Genomic DNA, 22,539 nt, shown 5'->3' with positions numbered 1-22,539 from the left:
TGCCTCTCATATCACTTTAGAAGCAGAAGATTATTTCCCCATTCTAATTTGTCTCTTATTTCCTTCCTTTATTGGTAAAGATATCTTATATAGAAGTTATGTGTGAGTGTGAGTGCCATGCTTTCAATATAGGTAAAATGATAATAAAATAGAGAGGCAGCTAAGATAAAGTCTTTGTTCCTGAGGTGCTAGTTTGGCTGTGGGTTTTCTCCCCCAAACTCTAGAATTTTGCTAAAACTTTGCAGAAAGAATAATAAAATCTTGTTTGCCTATAATCATGCTTTACGAATTACCATTATACATCATAGATGAAAATTCTCAGACATCCAGGTAAAGTTGTATGCAGTCATGGGAATTGGACTTTTTTTTTTGTTTGAAACGTTTTGCTGCTTATCCAAGTAGTTTCTTCAGTCTCACCATGTTTTTAGGTGGATCTCATATGTCCTTCAGTGTGGTTTCATTTCTGAATAGGCTGATTAGGTGAGTAGGCAGAGAATTGTTAAGAGACCTTGCTCTTAAATTTTTCTCTTAAGTGTGTCCCAACTTGCTCAGTTTGAAGAGACTTCTTCAATAAGCAGGGAAATTTTTCAAAAAAAAAAATGAAAAGTCCACTTGCCATGAGACAACTTCCAGATATCATGCATCGTGTGTTCTTGAAAGTAAACCTAAAGAGGGCATTTTGAGAAAAAGGATTTGGTCATTCCAGGTTTTTTTAAAGGGTAAAAATAGCCACAAGGATCTCCAGATAAAATTGTCTCATACATTTCTCCCTATCCTATCATTCTATTCTCCTGATTTAAATTTTCTTCCTGCTATACTTTCCTCCAGGAAAAATAGTACAGATTTCTGAATGCTTTTTTCTCTTTCTAGTCAAACAACAGATGGGTGAATGGTTGATAAATTGAGTATGTGGAATTTATTCCTTATCTAATATCATCTATAGCCTTTGCTTATCCCTAATTAAAAGTACCAGTGATGTCAGAATGGGTTTCCCAATAACACATTTTACTTCTTATATTTGTGTTTTTCTATTTAATTATCAATTGTTTTGAGTTGCCAATGTCACAGCTGTGTTAATATTTTACTGAAATGCAAAAGGCTGCCAACAAAATTGCATAGGTAAGTACAAGAAAATATTCATAGTACATTTCATTTTTAAGCTAAAATAAAAATTACTATTCATTGATTTAGTCAAAGTAAAATTTAAATCACATTGCTGCAGTACTTAACACAGCTGTATTTAATGGATACTATTAATGAACATTTCTAAAAAAGCATACTCCCGCACACCTTTGCAATACCTTTATAATGCTCAGTGTTCTAAAGTATTAAACAAGATACATAAACTAATTGAGCATTCTTAGCAATATTTTGAAATTTTAAAGTTTAATCTAATTCTTTTTGCTTATTTTTCTTTAGTGTAGTCTTTCAGTAATTTTGTTGTATTGCTTTGTACTTCATGTTTTCTACTATCATGGCTTCAAAATTCAAACCTGTACCGAAAGTCCTGAATGACTGTCTCTTAACATGCAATGTAACAACATACTTCAAGTTTTGGTGCTTAAAAGTTGCTCCTTCATTTCCTTAAATAAAATATATTTATTTGAATACAGTTTCTGTCATGGGTAGGTGTTATCACATTGCTGGGGGTGGGGGGAATAATTTGCAATAGCACTTAAGACTTATATAACGCTCCATAATGCTTTACAGCACTCTCTGAGCAGTTTACTGTGTCAGTATATTGCCCCCAATAATCTGGGTCCTCATTTTACTGACTTCAGAAGGATGGAAGGCTGAATCAACCTTGAGCCGATCTGGATTGAATTCCTGTCTGTGAGCAGAGTTTGCTTGCAATTCTGCATTCTAACCACTAATTGTGCCATCACAGTTCTTCATATATTCCAATACCCCTTTGCAGTTCCAAATCTGTTGACAGTTCATGTAATGTTAACTGAAATCTATCAAATTAGGCAACAACTAGAGACTTTTCCCACACTTCAGCCTTAAAATTCTTGGCTTCTGTACAGAGGAAATGAAATCAGCTTAAGAAATACCTTTCTAGATTCAACTCTTCCAGTTTGGTCCCAGTGACAGCCTGTTCTTTGGATTTTGTTTACATTTACAGTAGATCTTGACTAATAAATTCCATTTCTTTATCCCTCCCGACCCCATGAAACCACGAACACCACACTTCTACCCTTTTTCCTGTGTCTATAGCCAATAAAAGGAAGTGGCAGAATTCATTTCAATTTCATCTGCTAAGAAACAGAAGAGAGGGCCCATCATTTCACTGTTCTACTGTTCCATCAACAAAGTTGTAAAATCATAGGAACTGATTCACTTTCATTATTTCACCAGTGGAAAAAAAATGGCCAGGAAGGCCAGTGACTGGACAATTCCTGTCATAGCACCCAGTAACCAGTTGGTATGGAGTGATTTGCCTACAATGGAATTAAGTACAGTAGGTGAACTGGGCAGCATCACTTAGGTGGTCTATTCAGAAAAAAACTTCTAATATAACAGATAAAGATGGGTGGAAGTTGTCTTTTGGTGGGTTGGTGGCAGGTAAGAGGATACAATGGTATGTTCTTGGCCTTGCAAAATGGTCAGTGATCTATAATCCTACTAGGTCTAGCTGATTATGCAAACAGCTCTTCATGTAATATGTGGAACTAGCCGTTGTCTAATTTAAATGTTTGCTTTGTGTAGTAGTTTTAAAAACAATTTTACAAGTGGAAGCAGTTTTTTTAGGGGGAGAATCTCCCCCTCCATTCCGTTGTGGAAAAAGCAGCTTTTTGTTGTATCCTTCTTTCCTAAAAAAAATTGCTCCAGTACAGATGATTGGGTGGGATCTCCTGGATTGTAGTTTCTTTTGTAAGTGAAATGAGGTCTTCTGTTCATGCAATTGGCACTGACTTCCCAAAGGTACCATCATATTATTGATCAATATTATCTATAGTTTACATCTGAATGTCTTTCAAACAGGACCAATCAAACAGATGCTTTATTTGTCTAGCTTCCAACTTGCTTATATTAAAATGGTCATTAGACAACAAAAGCCACTTGATTCTGAATAAGCCCACATTGTTCAATCATGAAACTGGTGCCTATTAGTTGCATTTGATGAATTTTGTGGCCTGGGATCAAGAAATTCTATATGGAAGAATGAAATTATTGGAAAATTCTGGAGTAGAGTTATGAGAAAGAGGCCCCAATAACCAACTTCTAGACAGGGATATACTTATAAAACCTTTTTTATGTCAAAGTCATAATTTCACAACATGACACTCTAATTCAAAATCCAGTAGCACCTGAAGAATTAAGGTAAATGCTGCCATCCAATGAACAGTTTATAATTCTTAAAAAGAGTTCAAGAAAGAAAAAATAATAAAGTACATTCTTCAGAACAGCAATTGTATTTCAAAATAAAAACTGTATTTTGTTGGGTTTTAAAAGAATTTTTAACAAGACTCCATAATTGTCATATAACAAGTTACACACAATGTGATTGTTCTTCGATGTAAATTCTTGTTTGCTTTTCTTAGTCTATGACAATCAAAAGTATTTTCTGGCATATATGCTAGTGCAGAAGAGCCATTTCGTTAAGAACAACTGAGTGTAATCGTTAACATATAATTTCTAACACCCATCTAATGTAAATGAACATTAAAATATTTTTAATATAATTAATTTATATGTGCACTTACATTTACCTTATCCCATATACATGTTAGATGACTTTTGGGAATTCAGTAGTACAGCCCTCTTGGATTTTATTTTACAAACAAAAGAACCCAAAGTCAAGCATCTAAATATACATGAGAAAAGAAATTCCCAAATATTGATTTCTGATTACTAATTTTAATTTCAATAGGAAAATATTCTAAATGTGCACGTTTAATTTTTTTATATACTGTATATACATATGTGTGTGTACATATACAAATAGGTTTTCTTGTACAACACATATACACAGCATTGAAGTGGAAATAACTTTGTAAACTTTTTTCCCACATGTAAATGTCCTTGTATTAAAAATTTTGATCTTATTAAAAACAATATTACATTTTCTGCCATCAAATTTCTGCTCTAACTTGCTATAATTAAGAATACAGAGCAAGAACTTACTTCATTCGTCCCAGAATTACACCAATTTTATACTTTGCTGAAGATGTTTCTGAGTGACACTCATCTAGCAAGAGAATGAGGCGCAAACTTCTTCAGGTAAATTAAAATCAGGTAATCACTACTGTCCTGACCAACAAGGTTACACATCATCAACACTTAGCTATTAAGTTTTAAAAAATCACCATAGAAAGCTTTTATCTATGAATGCAATGAACAAATATTTCCCAATAATAAATAAAATAAATGATAAAATACTCTAAAACATGGACAAAACAAATGATGTGTACAGTACATATAGTATAATACATCATAATTTAGTGTTTAATTAACAGTAATCCTGATCTTTCAGGAGACACTTGTTAAATTACAGATAAAGAAAATGTCATTTTATAAATTAAGCCAAATATTTATCTCATTTTAAATACAAATTAGAGTGCCTGTATTATACAGTATATACATACAGTACACACATAAAAAACCCGATTTATATTATCTAGTTTTGAATAGCAGTCCTTAAATGGAAAAGAAAATTCAGAGTTTATATTTAAGCTGTATTTTATATTTAATATCCAAATTAATTTGGTGTAAATAAAAAGGTCAGTGCATTGTTGTCTGATTTTTTGTTGTTGTTAAATTTTTAAAAATCTTTTGCAATATTAGACAATCTACAGCAAGGCTAACTCATTCCCATTCATGAAACATAGACTGATCCTCAGTTTGCATTTCTTTTTTTCTTTAAAATAAAATATATATATATATATAAAGAAATACATATTTGGCAAAAATCTTTGTAAATTACGTCAATACAACTTAAAAAGAGGTTCACTGAGGAAAACTGAATTCAGGTCTTGTTTTGAAATTCAGAACATAGCCTGGCACATTTTTCTAATAAAGGTGTTTCATGAACATACAGCAGAAAAAAAAATCTATGCTAATACAATGCTTTCCCACCCCCCCTTTAATTGCCTGAGCAAGGTCAATGCCCCAGCAATAACTATATTTCCAGTTTCAGAATGCTTGTTAAATAAATTACTAAAACATATTTTGATAAGAAAAGTTAAGTCCATGTGATATTCAATAAGCACAGACTGAACCTTATTTGAACATAGCAAAGTTTAAAATACCTTTCAGGGACTTGCTTGTCTTCATAGATAGGCTTCAAAATGCATAACAAAATGAAATACATAATTTCTACATACATGAATTCCCAATAGGAAAAAAGTAAACCATACACTAGACAATATTATAGAACACCAGAGTGAACATTGTAAATAAAGACAGTATCTTCCAGTATAAAAAAAAGGGAAGAACTCTATACAAGCATTAATTCATTAGGTCTGAATTAAAGATGCAACTCTCTCTCACTCCTGGCAAGAATTAATTGGTAATGCACTGTTTTTTTCAACAGTACAAAATATCCTGAGAAATTATTCAGATTACAACAAAAGAGAGGGCTCTCATCACAAAGTTCTTGCACAAAACACAGCATACAGTTGCCTTAACAAAGAAAATAAAACTGATCGCCTACATTGTGTGGAACACTAAGAGGGATGTCATTTGAAGCACTTCTTATTATTTCATTGGCTAATAATTAGAAAAGGATTGCATTCAATTACTGTTAATACCCTCGAGTTATCTATGGCCAATTATATACAAGGAGGTAATTTGTACTTCAAGTTATTATTTTTTTTCAACTAACTACAAGCTGAATTCTGAAATTTTACACTGAAATACTGTATATTGTATATTGTTGAAAATTTAAAACAGGCCCTTCTGAAGGAGCATTTTTCTAATTTTGTGCAACTTTGATGCAGATCCCAACAAAGTCCTGTATGAAGAGAGACAGTGCATCTTTAAGAAGTTTGGCACTGAGATCCTGTGTTCTTTAGCTGCATTCTATTAGCTTGGCCAGATTATCTCGTAGTTCTGTAAGTTCAAAAATTTTGCCATCAAGAATTTCTAAAAGTGTTTTCAAGTTATTGCGAAAAACTTCTTGTTCATTCTGACTTTTCTCCAAACGCTGTTCAAGATCGGATAGTTGGCCTTCTAGATCTTTATTTCGAACTTCCACTTCCTTAAAAAAAATGTAATACGCAAAGTAAATAAAATACTGATTTTTAAATTCTATTCTTAATGTTACATGGAAATATTGTTGTATAAAGCATGCTACGGTGTGGCCCAGGATAGAAATTTTCTTGCAGGATAATTACATTGCAATGTAATTATCACAACATTGTATTTATCTGTCTACAAGTAAGCAAATTATAGAAGATCGCATCTGTTTTAGGACTGAGAACCATGTTTAGCTTTGTTACTAGAGCCCATCTTCAGGAAATTTCTCTCTAGTAGAAAGAATACACAGAATACCACACACAGAATAACTCAAAGCCTACACTCTGCTACAGAGAAGTTCCTTGAAGATGGGCTTCAGCACAAGTCCGAAAGCTCACAAGACTAAATACCTGGTCCCCATGACCAACCCTGATTGGATCCTGCAATATTATCCTGGGACACATATATTCTCCTCATTTGTCAAAAAGGAATGGGCAAATGTCAAATAAATAATCAACTACAACATCTGACTAAGCAATATGCATGTTATTCATAATTGGGCATAAATTCTTCACTCATTACAAAAGTAGTTCGTCCAGGCAATTGTAAAACATCAATTGTGAGAATAAATGGCAAAATCTAGCTTTAGCCAAAGAGATGTAAACGATCTATGTCTACAAATCATTAAGGAATGTAATATATAAGAATCTGCAAACAAAACTCCAGCATGTGACAGTATCGTTATACAGGGTAATTGCTATGAGTAAAAATTAATGTTAGCTTCCTGTAATATCTGAGTTGTCTGCCATGAAAAAGCAAGTTTTGGCATAATAACAGCAGCATTTGACCATAAACTGAAGCATGTAATTTTTAATCAGCATGAATGAAAGGTCAATCTCCCTCAAGTTAAGTTCAATTTCACGGAGTTATTATTAGGCATAATATGGTGACTTCATAAACTTGTGTTTGGCATAAAAAGACTTTGGTATCTCTTTACTTTCCTCTGAACAGATCAGCTATTATTAAATGCTTACATAAAACTTTTCAAACAAGGAGTACTGAGCCTTCTTTAGTTCTTATGAGAAACATGGATTAAAACCGTTTTGCCATTTTGTCTTTCATGGAGCTGCTGAAACCAAAGAGAACAATCCATCTCTTGTCAGCATAAAATGATGCCTGGGGTTAACCCTTCCATTCTCTTCACCATATGCTCACAAATACTCTTGGTCATCCCCTGCCTTTATCTTCTCACCCTCCTTACTAAAGAGCAAGTAATTCAAACTGTCTGGTTTGGTTCTGCAACTCAACAAGACAGACACAGACTTCAAAGGATAATTAGAACTGTAGAAAAACCAATCACTACCAACCTGCCTTCCACTGAGGATCTGTATACTGCATGAGTCAAAAAGAGGGCTGTGAAAATATTTACAGACCCCTCTCATCCTGGACATAAATTGTTTCAACTTCTACCCTCAAAATGACCCTATAGAGCACTGTGCACCAAGACAACTAGACACAAGAACAGGTTTTTCCCAAAGGCCATCACTCTGCTAAACAAATAATTCCCTCAACACTGTCAAACTATTCACTAAGGCTGCATTAAAAAGATAAAGGTAAAGGTTCCCCTTGCACATATGTGCTAGTCGTTTCCGATTCTAGGGGGCGGTGCTCATCTCTGTTTCAAAGCCAAAGAGCCAGCGCTGTCTGAAGACGTCTCCGTGGTCATGTGGCCAGCATGACTAAATACCAAAGGGGCACGGAACGCTGTTACCTTCCCACCAAAGGTGGCCCCTATTTATCTACTTGCATTTTTTCGTGCTTCCGAACTGCTAGGTTGGCATAAACTAAAGGCTGCATTACTACTAGTATTGAGAATAGTACTACTATTCTCATCGTTCCTATCGCCCATCTTCTCCCACTTATGACTGCATGACTGTAACTTTGTTGCTTGTATCCTTACGATTTATATTGATATTGATTGTTTCCTGATTGCATACCCTATGACTATCATTAAGTGTTGTATCTTATAATTCTTGACGAATGTATCTTGTCTTTTTATGTACACTGAGAGCATATGCACCAAAGACAAATTCCTTGTGTGTCCAATCACACTTGGCCAATAAAAAATTCTATTCTATTCTGTTCTGTTCTATTCTGTTCTGTTCTATTCTATTCTATTCTATTCTATTCTATTCTATTCTATTCTATTCTATTCTATTCTATTCTATTCTATTCTATTCTATTCTATTCTATTCTATTCTAAACTGCCAGTGTAAAAGGGAAATAGTTTGGCTGATTCTCACGTCATCAAGAGAGTAGCCAAATATCCATTAACTTGGAAGCATAAGAAAAAGCCTTGAGTTTAAACTTGGGAGCACAGATTTTATATATCTGGCTAGACTTCCCATTCACTTGCCACTGACTTCTTCAAATTGCAGTGGGCATCTTTTTTGTCGGCAATAAAAGATTTTAGTCATTTCTAGGAGTTTGCTGTGATTTACTGCTGAAGCTGTATATGAAGTCTGACAGACATTAGGTTAAGTTCCATTTTGACAGGAAATTTGCAGAATAAGCAAGAGAGCAGGTGAGGAACAGTCTCATATGGAAATTTTGGATATCCAAGTGGAAGAATAGTGTTGTGCACCTTGCTGCTCTACTAGTACAAGACTGAAGATATGAAGACGCTGTCTATGGGTGAATTGGGCTTTAAAACTTGTCATCTTCTACTAGCCTATGGGTGATCTATATAGCTAAATTAGACATACACAGATCTCCCATCACTGTTACTTACTTGTAATTTCTGAGTTAAAGAGTCTCTTTGAGCCTGAAGCTCTCTGGCATTGTCAATTTCTTCTCTCAATTTTTCTATTTCCTAAAGAGAATAAAATAGCATATTACCCAAACTGATCAAAACACAGATACAAACTTTAGCCTTGGACAATTCAACCGTATTGATTGCTGGATAAAGAGGGGCTGGTTATTGAAACATTAAGACCTGGAGTCAGCTTTCCAGCTATCAACCACATTAGTTATTTACAGATCCCTGACTTCTACTTTCTAAATCATTATACTACTGCAATATACTCTTTAAAAATGAGAATTTACTACTGTATATTAAATAGACATTCATTCATTATCTGCTCATTTCCATTACATTCACCTTACTTTTATGTTTCTCTTGACTTACTCTACTCTCACCACCATATTACAAGCAGATAGGAGCACCTTCTCACACATAATCCACTTTCATTTTTCTGGATCACATACACTCATTACTTTTCTACTAGTATTTTATGTCTTAAAATTTTTCCATCCCTCTTTCTCAACTTGCAATTTGTAAGATTTGCAATGTTAGATAGATTGTATGATTCAAAGTGTATGGATCTAAAAATTAATTTAGTAAAGACCAAGGTTGATTTGCTGATAGGAAAAATTGTGTGAAATTATTGTACATTATATAAAAATGGTGAAAAACTTGCACAAGTAGATGAAAGTGTTGCTGGATGAATTAGTAAGATTCAATTGTCAATCTTCAGTGTATTTTGTCAATGACAGACACAATATAAACTTTCCAAAATACATCAGATTAGAAAACCAAAGTCATGAATACTAATACTGCTTTTATTATATATAAAAAGTACAATCTTGCTTCCCTCCTTTCCTATATCTTTGTGGAAACTAGGGAGGGTGCCATCTGAGATGCTTTCTCAAATTGCATTTCTGCCCTAGACCCAGATTTCTTTTATCTGAGCATTGCCTTGGTTAGAACTCTTCCTCCTGTTCTTCAAATTATTACTTCTGCCCATTACAAGAACATGGAAGTAATTTCATGTTACTAAAAAACAGAGCAAAATCAATTTAATGATACAAAAGTAAAAAAAGAACTGACTGAGGAACTATAATCCTAATTATACAATTCTGAATGAGAGAGAAAAGCCTAAATTAGTGGCATAAAAACTACAGCCCATTACTGTATTGCTTCCAGAATCCTTCTAGCTATTTCCAGAATAATCCAGAGAGGCGGAGGCTCAAAATGTTTGTTTGTTTGTTTTAAACACCTCTGTGTTGGGATAGCTTTTAATGAACTAAATGGCTTATGGCAATTGCTTTAACTTTTTTTAAAAAAATCAAAGTTTCATCAAATCTCATATTAAGAATTGTGATTTTTAATGTGGCATGCAAAACCTACTGCAGCCCTTGAGCTGGCTGGCATGGCATATTGTTAGTATAAAGGAATGGCAGAAGAATTTTTCCAGTGTTTTATTTTATGTTCTGCAGAATGCCTGGCAAAGAGCTCCATAATGCAATATTGTTAAGCAAATTTTAAAATGAATGGTAATCATCAGGGAGTCCAGCATGAATGATTACTGGCTAGTTAGAACATTGACAAAAAAGACTCCTGAAGATATAAACTAAGAGGTTTCAAAAAATTAAATGGGATTTCATAAAAGGATCAAAGTTCACATTCACAAAACTCTGAAATGCAATAAAAACCTTCCAGCTAAGTAGCTAGCAGAAACTTCCCTGAAAACATTTTATTTCAGTGCTACTTCTGTCGTGAACTCGTCTTTGAAACATACAGTGTCAATTACTGCTATAGAAAATATAATACACTGCCAAGGCCTCAGGAGTGATATAAAAAGGCAATCCCATCTCATTATTTATTCTTTGGGGAAGTTAGCAAGCTCTGCTAGAGGCAGCAAAGCTTTTCTTTGAACTTCCTGCCAATGCACCTCCTCAGAGTATAGAGGTCATGCCAGATATCACAGTCTCAAGAGAGACTACCTTGAATCCTAATACAGCAGCTTTTCAGGCATTGAAGACTAGCATATAAAAGCCATTTAAGAAGTGGGTTACAATTTGTTTGCACACCCCTATAGTTCCAAGGAGAATATGTTGATTTTATTGCATTTGGAAATGAAGATGTGTTCTAATGGAGCAGTGCAAGGCATTGTGACTTACCTAAAAGCCAAGTATTTAGCAATAGAGCACTCTGATCAAACAGTTTAGGATTACATGCTCAGGCATGCCTGCAAGCTGTACTTGTTTAACAGACTTTCCAACAAACAATATTAAATACTACTTCTGCTATTCTGCTCCTATGTATGAATCCAATTCAATCCTGAAGCTTAATTCCATTCAAGCGATTACACCCTTTTCCAATAATTACAAATAATCTGAACGTCACACTAATCAGGGTTACACAATATACTGAACTAGCAGTTTATAATTTAGGCATATTTGGAGAACTGTTCTATTATTTCATCATATTGTAGGAGCCAGGCCATCGTATTAAAGCATACTGCACTATGTTTTATGCGATAAAGAATGATATTTGTCTGAAATGCTATAGGGTTTCCTGCCTGAGCATGGGGTTGGACTAGAAGACCTCCAAGGTCCCTTCCAACTCTGTTATTCTGTTAAATTATATAAACTCAACAGCGTTTTGTCAATCTGAATTAAGGCCTATCATATAATATTAGCCAATGGGTTGCATCTTATTTTATTTGGTCCACCTTCTCATAAGATAGCAGTTACCAGAAGAATTACAGTAACCTCTTCCTTGAATTTTGTTGCATGACCTCAAAACTGTTCCGAAAAATTACTAGATTACACAGAGTACATTTAAAAGATGCACCAGAGGAGAGGGAAGAGGGGGGGAGGACAGCAAGGGGAAATAACCTGCTGTAGGAATGAAAATCCACTCAAGTAAAGGAGCAAATTCAATTGTCCCTTTTTTTAATCCTAATGTCCATATAATGATAGTACTGCAGGCTGTCTCTAATTAGCCATTCTAGTCTATGCAATAAAATATTTTGTTAATTCTCTCTCCCTCCCTCCATCTCTCTCTCTTTCTCTCTCTCTCTCACACACACACACAGACACACACACACATCCCTTTCTCATTATTAATGTATAATTAAACTACATCTATAGCTATATTTGTAGTATCGTCTGTATCAGGGGTGTCAGACTCACGTCGTCACGGCAGAGTCACAGGACATATCGGGACTTGTTTCCCCTTCGCTAAAATGTAGGTGGGCGTGGCCAGCATGTGATGCATCCGGCCCGCAGGCTGGGAGTTTGACAGCCCTGGTCTATATGTATTACAAAATCTAAATATCTTTTAGGTCATTTTCTTCTTCCTCATTAAAGTGCACTACTTTATTTGGCATAATTTTACTTGTAAACTCATATCTAAAAATATTCTGATTTTTAAGTGCCAATTCAAGGATACTGTACTTTTTATGCTAATAGCAGAAATTCTCTGTGTATTATGCAATCAGTTTGAAAAATGTTGTTTTTAAAAAAGTAAAATTATATTATAAAAACAAAGCAATATAAAAACCAACACTGAGAAAAGCTTTACTGACAAAGTAAAAATAAGGAGCAGCAATAATAGTAATATATACTACTGATATACATTTCTATATACTTTTGAGTAGACTTGTAAAGAAGCTTAATCTCAGATACTGTATACAGAATCATTCAGTGTATGCCTCAATCATGCATCAGATTCAGCACTAGTGTAGTCAATGGAATAAGAAACTTCTACAGAAATCTATTAAGGGATATCTGCAGCTCTGAGTGAGTTTGAAGCCAAATCTACCTTATCTATGGTTTCTTTTCCCACCCTCCCTTTCTCTTCCCTGTACTACTTTAAACTCAAGAGTGTGTAATGCCTACATGAGAGACTAGGGAGGTGGGAGTGGGGGTTGCATGGCTCACAAAACTCATAGAAAAGAATTTCCCCTTAAAATTGCCCCCCTACCTTGTAAGATAATTTGAAGAAGCTTCTGTTAATATCAAACGATGCCTTTTAAAACTAACTGATGCAAGGATATTTGCTTGTGTGTTTGTTTAGGTTTGTGGGTGAAGCAATGGCTTTAGAAATATTGTAGCTTAAAAACTCTTCAGGTTTTTTTTTGGCTAAAGCATAATTGTAATGCAGGCTGAACATTCTCCATACTGCTGTGGTTCATACCTTTGATGCAAATTTACCTTACATTCTGAACCCAATAGATCATGTATTAATTCTAGTCACACCAACATTTAATCTTATTATATTCTTAAAACATTTTCTAAAGTAGCTACATGAATCAGTAAATATAACAAAGTACCTCTTCCTTTTTCTTCAGTGTTGCTTCTAATTCTTGTATTGTCTGATTTAATTCTGTTTTATGAGTTTGGACTGCATTTGCTTGACTACTCACACACTCCAGCTCAGTCACCTGTAAAAATGATACAAATAATAATAATAATAATAATAATAATAATAATAATAATAATAATAATAATAATAATAATAATAATAAGAAGAAGAAGAAGAAGAAGAAGAAGAAGAAGAAGAAGAAGAAGAAGAAGAAGAAGAAGAAGAAGAAGAAGAAGAAGAAGAAGAACTGGAAAAAATCATGAAAAATCGCGACCTGGCCATCGAAATTACACGGCTATGGATGAAACATGTAACAGTGATACCCATTGTCATTAGGGCACTTGGTAACATGTCCAAGAATTTTATAAGATACATCAATAAATTCAGCTTCCTGCAATAACACCAGCAGAACAGCAAAAAACTGCGCTACTCAGAACATCATATATTTTAAGAAGATACTTTGTTGATACCTAGGACGCTGGCAGCAAGCCGTATCAACCATTAGCACCAGTCAACGGTATTTGTGACTGGTTGTTCAGTTCAGTTCAGTTGACTGAGTTTCATGTTTAATGAATAAAGTTAATAATAATAATAATAATAATAATAATAATAATAATAATAATAATAATAGTTAATTAGAAGACTATTTGAAAAATGTCTTCCTTCTGAAATATCTAGATCAAAGCATCAATGTCTATTGGACAAAGAGGGAGGGAAATTACTGTGATATGTGATATTTATAACAAAATAACTAGACAATACATGACATGTTGGGTCATATTTCAGATACATTTTCTTACCAGATTCCTCAAAGCTTTCAACAACAGCAGAACTTCTAATGTACTTGAAATGTTCTTAAAAATTCAGGGAAATTTTCAGAGATGCATCTGCCTTGAAAGTAGCCCAAATTGAACTGTATAGTACAGTCAAACATCAGGAGCTGACCACAGGAAATGTTTTATGGCATTTTGTATTATTCCATGGGAGTCATGGATCCTGGATGCATTCTGAAAGTTAACCAATTTGAGGTGCAAAAATTCTGCCATTGCTAGGCATACATAAATGAATAGGTACATTTGTATTTGTTTTGTCTTTCTTCATCCTGGTTCTTAGAGCTACCTAAAACCAAATGGCAATAGCAGCTTAATTAAGATGACAAAAACCCCAGGCATCTTAATACTCTACTTGCCGTTCCTTACAATAAATATTTCTGATAAATATTTTTAGGAAGCCACTACACCTTAACACAATAGAAAACACTGAAGAAAATAAGCCTTAGGGATAAGAGATCCACCTCTTTGTTAGAGACAAATTAAGTGTCCAATTAAATGAGTAATCTGTGCTTGGATTTCCATTGTTTTTGTTTTAAACAAGAGCCTTGGTGGTGCAGCGGACTAAAGTGCTGTTAAGTAGCACTTAGCTGCCAGCTGCCTGCAATTACTGCGAGTTCAAATCTCACCAGGCTCAAGGTTGACTCAGCCTTCCATCCTTCCGAGGTAGGTAAAATGAGGACCTGGATTGTGGGGGCAATAAGATGACTTTGTATAAAAAAGAACACTGCTAAGGGGGGGGGGGCGAAAGCCCTACTAAGCAGGTATATACAAAAGTATGAAGGCTATTTCTTAACACATTGTAAGCCGCCCTGAGTCTCTGGAGAAGGGCGGCATATCAATCGAACCAATAAATAAATAAATAAATAAATAAATCTTGCTTTTGTTGCAGTGGTCAGGCATTCTTTTTTTTTTTTTTTACTGTAGTATAGAAAACAGTAGCTTTGGAGGGCAAAGTAGTGACTACTATATGCAGTTTGTGGGAAAAATGGCAAGAAAGAGTTAATTTCACTCCAGCCAAAGGGATTCAGCACAAGAATACAGAACAACAGGAGTTGGAAGGGACCTTGGAGGTCTTCTGTTCAAGTAGGAGAAGACATACAGATAGTCATGACTTACAACGGTTCTTTTAATGACCGTTCAAAGTTACAATGGCACTGAAAAATGTGGTTTATGACCATTTTTCACAGTTGCAGGATCCTCATGATCATGTGATCAAAATTCAGATGCTTGGCAAGTTGATATTTATGACTGTTGCTGTGTCCCAGGGTCACGTGATCAGCTTTTGCTACCTTCTGACAAGCAAAGTCAATGGGGAAACCAGATTCACTTAACAACCGGGTTACTAACTTATCAACTGCAGGAATTCACTTAACAACTGACGCAAGAAAGGTCAAATCCTCAAATTTTGGAAGACTGCTATCTTGCCCACCCCTAGTCCTTCTCTATGTTGGACAAGAGTCATTGCTAGTTCCCACAAACGTTCATTGTATGGTTTAGCCTTAATTATCTTTCTTGATCTTTTCTGCACTATTTCTAGAGCCTTGACATCTTTTTTTGTATTGTGGTGACCAAAACTGGCCACAGTATTCCAAGGGTGGCTTTATCAAGGCAATATAAATCAGTACTAACACTTGACGTGATCTATTGATGCAGCCTAGGACTGCATTGACATTGGGGAAAAAATTTAGAACCTTCAAGACTTGATCCAAGATATCCTGTTTTTTACAGAACTCAGTGTTTAATTAAAGTAGGATCAGACAAAGGTTTGGTGGCTTTAACTGAACTTTTTAAATTTCATTGACCATCAGGAGGTACCACATAAACCTTCCATCTATTAGGACTCATCTAACAGGGGTAATTATATGTTATTTAGATGTTATTCTATGGGATTCAAACATCTACTGAGAAATGAATTCCTGGACCCGGTATTCTTTTCCAAAGCTGCAGGTAGAGGCACAGTAAATACATGCCCCTATGCAGATAAACAGGGTCATTTTTCAAAGCTTAGGGGGAGATTTGGAAGGGTTTGCTATGTTTGAGGAGCACTAAGCTTTTTGACAATTTTTGACACTAGATTGGCTTTGTTTGAACTCAAGTGTTGATTTTGGTAATTTGTAGAGGAAGGATTAATGCAGTTATGGAGTGCATTAGAAGAAGCACTTTATCAAAGCTACATGAAAGCCTTATTCTCCTCAACACTGATGATATGTGTAGTACAGTGTATACAATTCTAGCCATCATATTTCCAGAAAGATGCTGACAAATTGAAACAGACAACAAAGATGATACAGGTACTTGTGGACATGCCCTATGAAGACAAGCTTTAGAAACTTGGGAGATTCAATCTGGAGAAAGAAGATTCAAGGAAGACATAGCCACCTCTGAGGATCATTTATTGGCTTTTCAAACAACTTCAGGAACTTGGAACAAATTACCTTTATGGATCTTCCAGTGCCACAATTTCATAAGTGTATGACTGATTACTCATTCACAGACAACTATCAGCAGACACAGCTTGGCTCGCAACCAAACAGTGTTTTGAAGGTATGCTGCCAGGCTTCCTAGAGGCTTGTTTGTCCAGTTATCAGTTAATCATGTTGTAGGGCAACCAACAGTTGCTCTACAACATGATTAACTGTTAGTTAGGCATGTATTTACTGTACCTACTGTACTGCTCATGATAATAACAATTAAAATGCTGAGATAATTAGTGCATAATGATTATATTACTCAAGCATTTATTTCAATAATGGGGATCAGTATGTAAACAGAACACATGGATGAACTTGAACTTTCCACAGTCTTTAATTTCAAGAAGGGCAAATAAAACTTCATGTGGATGTATTTCGTTAGTTGTTAGATGAACAGATAACCATCTATAATAATATTTTAGCCACACCTTTCCTCAAGCCATAGCTATCACAGTTTTACTATTCAAGTGGTGTCAACTCACTCGTTTATGTAGACGTTCTGCTTCCTCTTGATACGCAGCAAGCTGCTGTTTCCATTGTTTCACGTTGGCAGTGGACTCAAGGAGAGCTGCTGTCAGCTTCGCATTGTTGCCCTTTAGCGTAGCAAGTTCTGCTTCCCAGTGCTTGCTGATTGCCGAACTAAGGACAAAATTAAAGGGATCACATTAATGAGCATCCCTCAGATGTTGTCTATCCTTTTTTTAATGGATGACTACACTATACAATATAATATAATAATCCTACTGTTTTTCAGACCGAACAGATAGTGTGATTGTATGGACTTTTTTTTAGACCCAGAGTTAAAGTGATAAAGTGTTTATCTCTTTTAAACATATGTTACCAATATTCTGAAAAAGAGATGAACATTTATGCAGACATTTTCAGATAGAAAGTTCATAAATGTATCTTTGAATATCACATGTCTGTATTTGCATCATACATTCATGTCAGTGCTCTGCTGACATGAAGAGCTGTTGTTCTAAGCTTTGCTTTCTCCACTGCAATGTGAAATCTCATTTATTTGAATCAAATATATTTGTTGTTTGGAACATATTCCTTGTCTTATAGTTCAAGTAAAGAGACCAGACTTTCACAAGCCTAGTAACTATGGTTTGTATTGGGAAACTATTTCAATGTATCCATGTATAGATTAAATATTTAAACGAATGTTAGCTAAAAATAAAATTCTTCTGCCAGTTGGAAATACTGGAATTGTGTCTGAAGCGGAACCCAGAGCTACAGTTCAAGTCAGAGCTATTCTCTCGTATTGCAATAACTTTTTGCTGTGTGTGTGAGAGAGAGAGAGAGAGAGGGAGAGAGAGAGAGAGAGAGAGAGAGAGAGAGAGAGAGAGAGAGAGAGAGAGAGAGAGAGAGAGAGAGAGAGAGAGAGAGAGAGAGAGAGAGAGATGGATTATAGTTGACTTATTGTTAGTTCTCCTGATAGTGGATGAGGACCTAGATATTTTCATATCCAGTAAGTAATCCATTTTGTGAAGTTACTGACAATAATTGGGACCAGAACTCTTCACTAAGCAACATCGCTTACAACCTCCTGCCATTTTGTCCATTAGTTTTGCTTGTTGGACGTTGGAAGCGAAGGTTGCAAATGGCAATCATGTAACTGTAGGACAGTGCAACATCATAATTGCAATCTGGCTGCCAAGCACCAAATTGTGATTACATGTATGGGGATACTGTATCCCCCACAACTCTGAGGACTATTTGCAAGCATCCTTCATTCTGGGCTCTGGTGGCACAGTGGTTAGAATACAGTACTGAAGGCTACTTCTGCTGCCTGCCAGCTGCCTGCAATTTGGCAGTTCGAATCTCACAATGCTCAAGGTTGACTCAGCTTTTCATCTTTCCAAGGTTGATAAAATGAGGACCCAGATTGTTGGGGGCAATATGCTGACACTGTAAACTGCTTAGAGAGGGCTGTAAAGCACTGTGAAGCGGTATATAGAATAGAATAACAGACTTGGAAGGAACCTTGGAGGTCTTCTAGTTCAACCCCTTGCTTAGGCAGGAAACCCTACACCATTTCAGACAAATGGTTATCTTCTTAAAAACTTCCAGTGTTGGAGCATTCACAACTTCTGGAGGCAAGTTGTTCCACTGATAAATTGTTCTAACTGTCAGGAAATTTCTTCTTAGTTCTAAGTTGCTTCTCTTCTTGATTAGTTTCCACCCATTGCTTCTTGTCCTACCCTCAGGTGCTTTGGAGAATAGCTTGACTCCCTCTTCTTTGTGGCAGCCCCTGAGATATTGGAACACTGCTATCATGTCTTCCCTAGTACTTCTTTTCATTAAACTAGACATACCCAGTTCCTGCAACCGTTCTTCATATGTTTTAGCCTCCAGCTGCCCCTAATCATCCTTGTTGCTCTTCTCTGCACTCTTTCTAGAGTTTCAAAATCTTTTTTACATCATGGCAACCAAAACTGGATGCAGTATTCCAAGTGTGACCTTGCGATGGCATTCTAAAGTGGTATTAACATTTCACATGATCTTGATTCACATGATCTTGATTCTTGTTTATGCAGCCTAGAACTGTGTTGACGCCAAGATCCCTCTCATAGTTACTACTATTGAGCAAGGTACCACATATACTGTACCTGTGCATTTTGTTTTTCTTGCCTAAATGTAGAATCTTACTTTTTTCACTATTGAATTTTATTTTGTTAGACAGTGCCCTATGTTCAAGTCTGTCAAGATCCTTCTGTATTTTGAGCCTATCTTCTGAAGTGTTGGCTATTCCTGCCAGCTTGGTGTCATCTGCAAATTTGATGAGTTCCCCATTTATCCCCTCATCCAATTCATTGATGAAGATGTTGAAAAATACTGGGCCTAACACAGAGCCTTGGGGTACTCCACTGCATAATTTCCTCCATGAAGATGCAATTCCATTGAGGACTACACATTGAGTGCGGTTGGTCAGCCAGTTACAAATCCATTTGTCACTTTGTCAAAAAATGCAATAAGATTAGTCTGGCATGATCTGTTTTTGACAAACCCATGTTGGCTTTTGGTTATTACTTAGTTTGCTTCTAGATGTTCGCTGATTCGTTGCTTGATTATCTTTTCCAAAATCTTCCTTGGTATTGAGGTCAGGCTGATTGGTCTGTAGTTTCCTGGATTTTTTTCTCCCCTTTTTTGAAGGAAAGCACTTATAAATCTAAGTGCTATTGTTATTGCTACATTTCAATTTTGAACAGTTGGTGAACAAGTGGTCATTCAGAAAGGACTACCTGTATACCATTATTAGGCACAATAAGTGAGGCATACAAATTTTAACAATACTTTTATCACTACTGAAAAGCTCCCACTATTCAATGATTTTTAGAAATTTATAAGAACAGCTAGAAGTTTCCACGTGTTCAGGAAGTATTATCCTAAATAAGCTATTTGCCCTTGTGTCTGTAACTGGTTGAGATTCCCTAGTGACCAATGCAGGTGTAGATTATTTACCCTCAGATGTGTCATAAGATTCAATATGTATTTATTGATTGATTGGAATAATTTTCTTAGCCAAGGGGAGAATAGTATAAATGCAATGGAAAAATTTAAGAAAAAATCAGTGAAAATTTTAGAGAAAATAAATGTTCATGGTAGTAGTAGATACAGAAATAAACCCTTCAAAAACATTTTAAAAATAAAATAACAAATCTAGCAAATAAAACAATTGGGCTATTTCCCCATTTTGTTATGGAACTTAATTCAACTTGTTTTGAATTGTCACATTGTGCTGATTAATGACTGTAATAAGCTTTTATATGTATGTGTATATATCCTGAATTTAGTACATGAATAAAAAACTTGAAGTGGCGGACACACACAATACTTCTTCCTTCTCCTATTTTCCCCACAACAATACTGTGAGGTGGGTCAGGCTGAGAGAGTGTGACTGCCCCAAAACTGGCTTTCCTGCCTAAGGTAGAACTAGAATTCACAGTTTCCTGGTTTTTAACCTGATGCCTTTACTAGGTCAAACTGCCCTTAAAAATGTTATTTCCTTTTTAAATTGTCACCTATTCTCCCATAGTTGCCTATCAAAAAACCCTGTGAATTATGAAATTCTGTCATTACATTGTATATATCACCTAAATCAGCGGTCCCCAACCTTTTCGGCTTTGCGGATCAGTGTGGGTAGGGGAGATGGTTCTGTGCAAGTGGTGCAGGCACACGCTCGTCCACTACTTACACAAGTGGAGCTACGCGTGTGCACTCACCCATTGCTTCTGCGGCCAGTTTTGAATGGGCTGTGGCCTGGTAGTGGAGCATGGCCCAGGGGCTGGGGACCCCTGCCTAGATGGTGGAATGTGAGCAACATATATGATCCATCCATCCATTCAATCATCTCCATTTCTCGGAGACTACCTGGATGAATCCAATTGATAGGAAGAAAGATAAAAATGATTTGTAGTTCTTCCCATAAGTCCTATGGTGCATGTGCCAAAAAGGGTTAAAGATGGGTCTAGGACAACTTGATGCCGCTGGCTTGCCACCACTGTCTTTCCCTGGCTGGCTTGCCATGGGACAATTCCTTTTATTAGTTACATAATCCTAATGGAATTGGAAAATGCTGGAGGCAAGGTGAACATCCTCCTCCTCTTAGCTCAGACTTGGGGGAAAAATTGGGGAGGACAAAACAGGGAAGGGAAGAAGGACTGCCCCCGCACCAGAAAAAAATCACTTGACAGAGAGTCATGCACTTTTCGATGCACAGGAGTTTCTGCCACAGAATTCAAGGGATATTGGGGGTGGGGGGAGGTGAAGGTAAGCCAGATCAAAAAGGGAGGGAGGGAGGAGGAAGAGGTGAAGGAGTTTCCCCTTGTCTCCAGCATTCCCCCTTAATGAGCTGTCCCACTGTGAATTGCCTGTGGCAAGTTGTTCCACAGTGAGCCGACCATGGTAGCCAGTGTGTCCAGTTATTCCATTCCAGTTAAGGACAGTCAATGTAGCAGGACCAAACAGAAAATCTATCTATGGAAATCACACTCTTGCTTTTTCAGGCAGGTAGGGTGGAGTAAAAAAACCCACCAATCAAGGAATGTAGTAAACCATCATTCAGGCAGAGTATCTGTTGGCATCATTGCTAAAGTAAGAAATAGATTGAAATTCAGACGGAAATTTAAGTTAGTTTCATTTCCAGCCAGTTCCAGTTCAGGAGTCATGCAACATAATGTTTCTGGTGTGTGGCAGAACCCTTAAGTCTGTACTTTCTCTCTTTTACTAAAAGAGATCCTTCACTGACCAAAACCACAAAAAGAAGTCAATTTCTATGGGCCAATCTGGTGACAGAAATGCCTGTATGGAAAATTTAATTTGGAGCAAAAGTTGTGAAGTGTGATTTTATTTTATTTTTTGCCAAGTAAGGAGTTTTTAGGCTAGATTTTTGCTGTTCAGCAGCAAATCATTGAGCAATGATCTGAGAGGAAGAAAGTTGACAATACATTTGAAATATGGATTATTTTCAACTATGGACTTGAATTATGGACTGCTTTCAACAAATATGAACTTGAAAGTTGGTTGCAGAAGGCAATAATAGTAGTATATAATGGAAATACAGCATGCATGTGAATGAGCAGTTCAATATGGGTGATGCTCCCTCGATTACTTAATATAATTATGAATACATATATAAGGAATGTTTGTAGCAACATTAGAAGTGTACAGTTTGGGAGTGAATGGATGTGTTAAAACAGATGTACTTTTATTTGCACATGATGCCTTATGGTTGGCTGAGAACCTTAGATAATATTAGATACAATGAGGTGTATGGATCTAAAATTAATGCATCAATTACCAAACATGACACAGAAAGTAGAGAGAACAATTGCAGTATACTGTATACATATATAGGAAAAGTAGAGGAAATAAATAAATATGATAGAGCATTGAT

General features: G+C 35.9%; 1 protein-coding gene across 2 annotated transcripts in view; it reads right to left on the bottom strand.

Moving 5' to 3' along the window:
- Window positions 1-5,867: 5,867 nt before the first annotated feature.
- Window positions 5,868-22,539, bottom strand: part of HOMER1 (homer scaffold protein 1) — a 60,554-nt gene continuing 43,882 nt past the window's right edge. For both annotated transcript variants that reach the window (XM_034441060.2, XM_087885759.1), the window contains 4 exons: window positions 17,120-17,276; window positions 13,302-13,412; window positions 8,972-9,052; window positions 5,868-6,202 (listed from right to left, as the gene is read on the bottom strand). In XM_034441060.2, coding sequence (XP_034296951.1) covers window positions 6,014-6,202; window positions 8,972-9,052; window positions 13,302-13,412; window positions 17,120-17,276 — 538 coding nt within the window. In that variant the 3' untranslated portion in view covers window positions 5,868-6,013. The remainder of the gene's footprint in view (window positions 6,203-8,971; window positions 9,053-13,301; window positions 13,413-17,119; window positions 17,277-22,539) is intronic.

The sequence above is a fragment of the Pantherophis guttatus genome, chromosome 2 (assembly GCF_059756535.1).
Source record: "Pantherophis guttatus breed Tessera chromosome 2, ASM5975653v1, whole genome shotgun sequence".
Classification (NCBI taxonomy): domain Eukaryota; kingdom Metazoa; phylum Chordata; class Lepidosauria; order Squamata; family Colubridae; genus Pantherophis; species Pantherophis guttatus.
The sequence above is the reverse complement of the archived record's forward strand: the minus strand, read 5'-3'. Positions and strand labels throughout refer to the sequence as shown.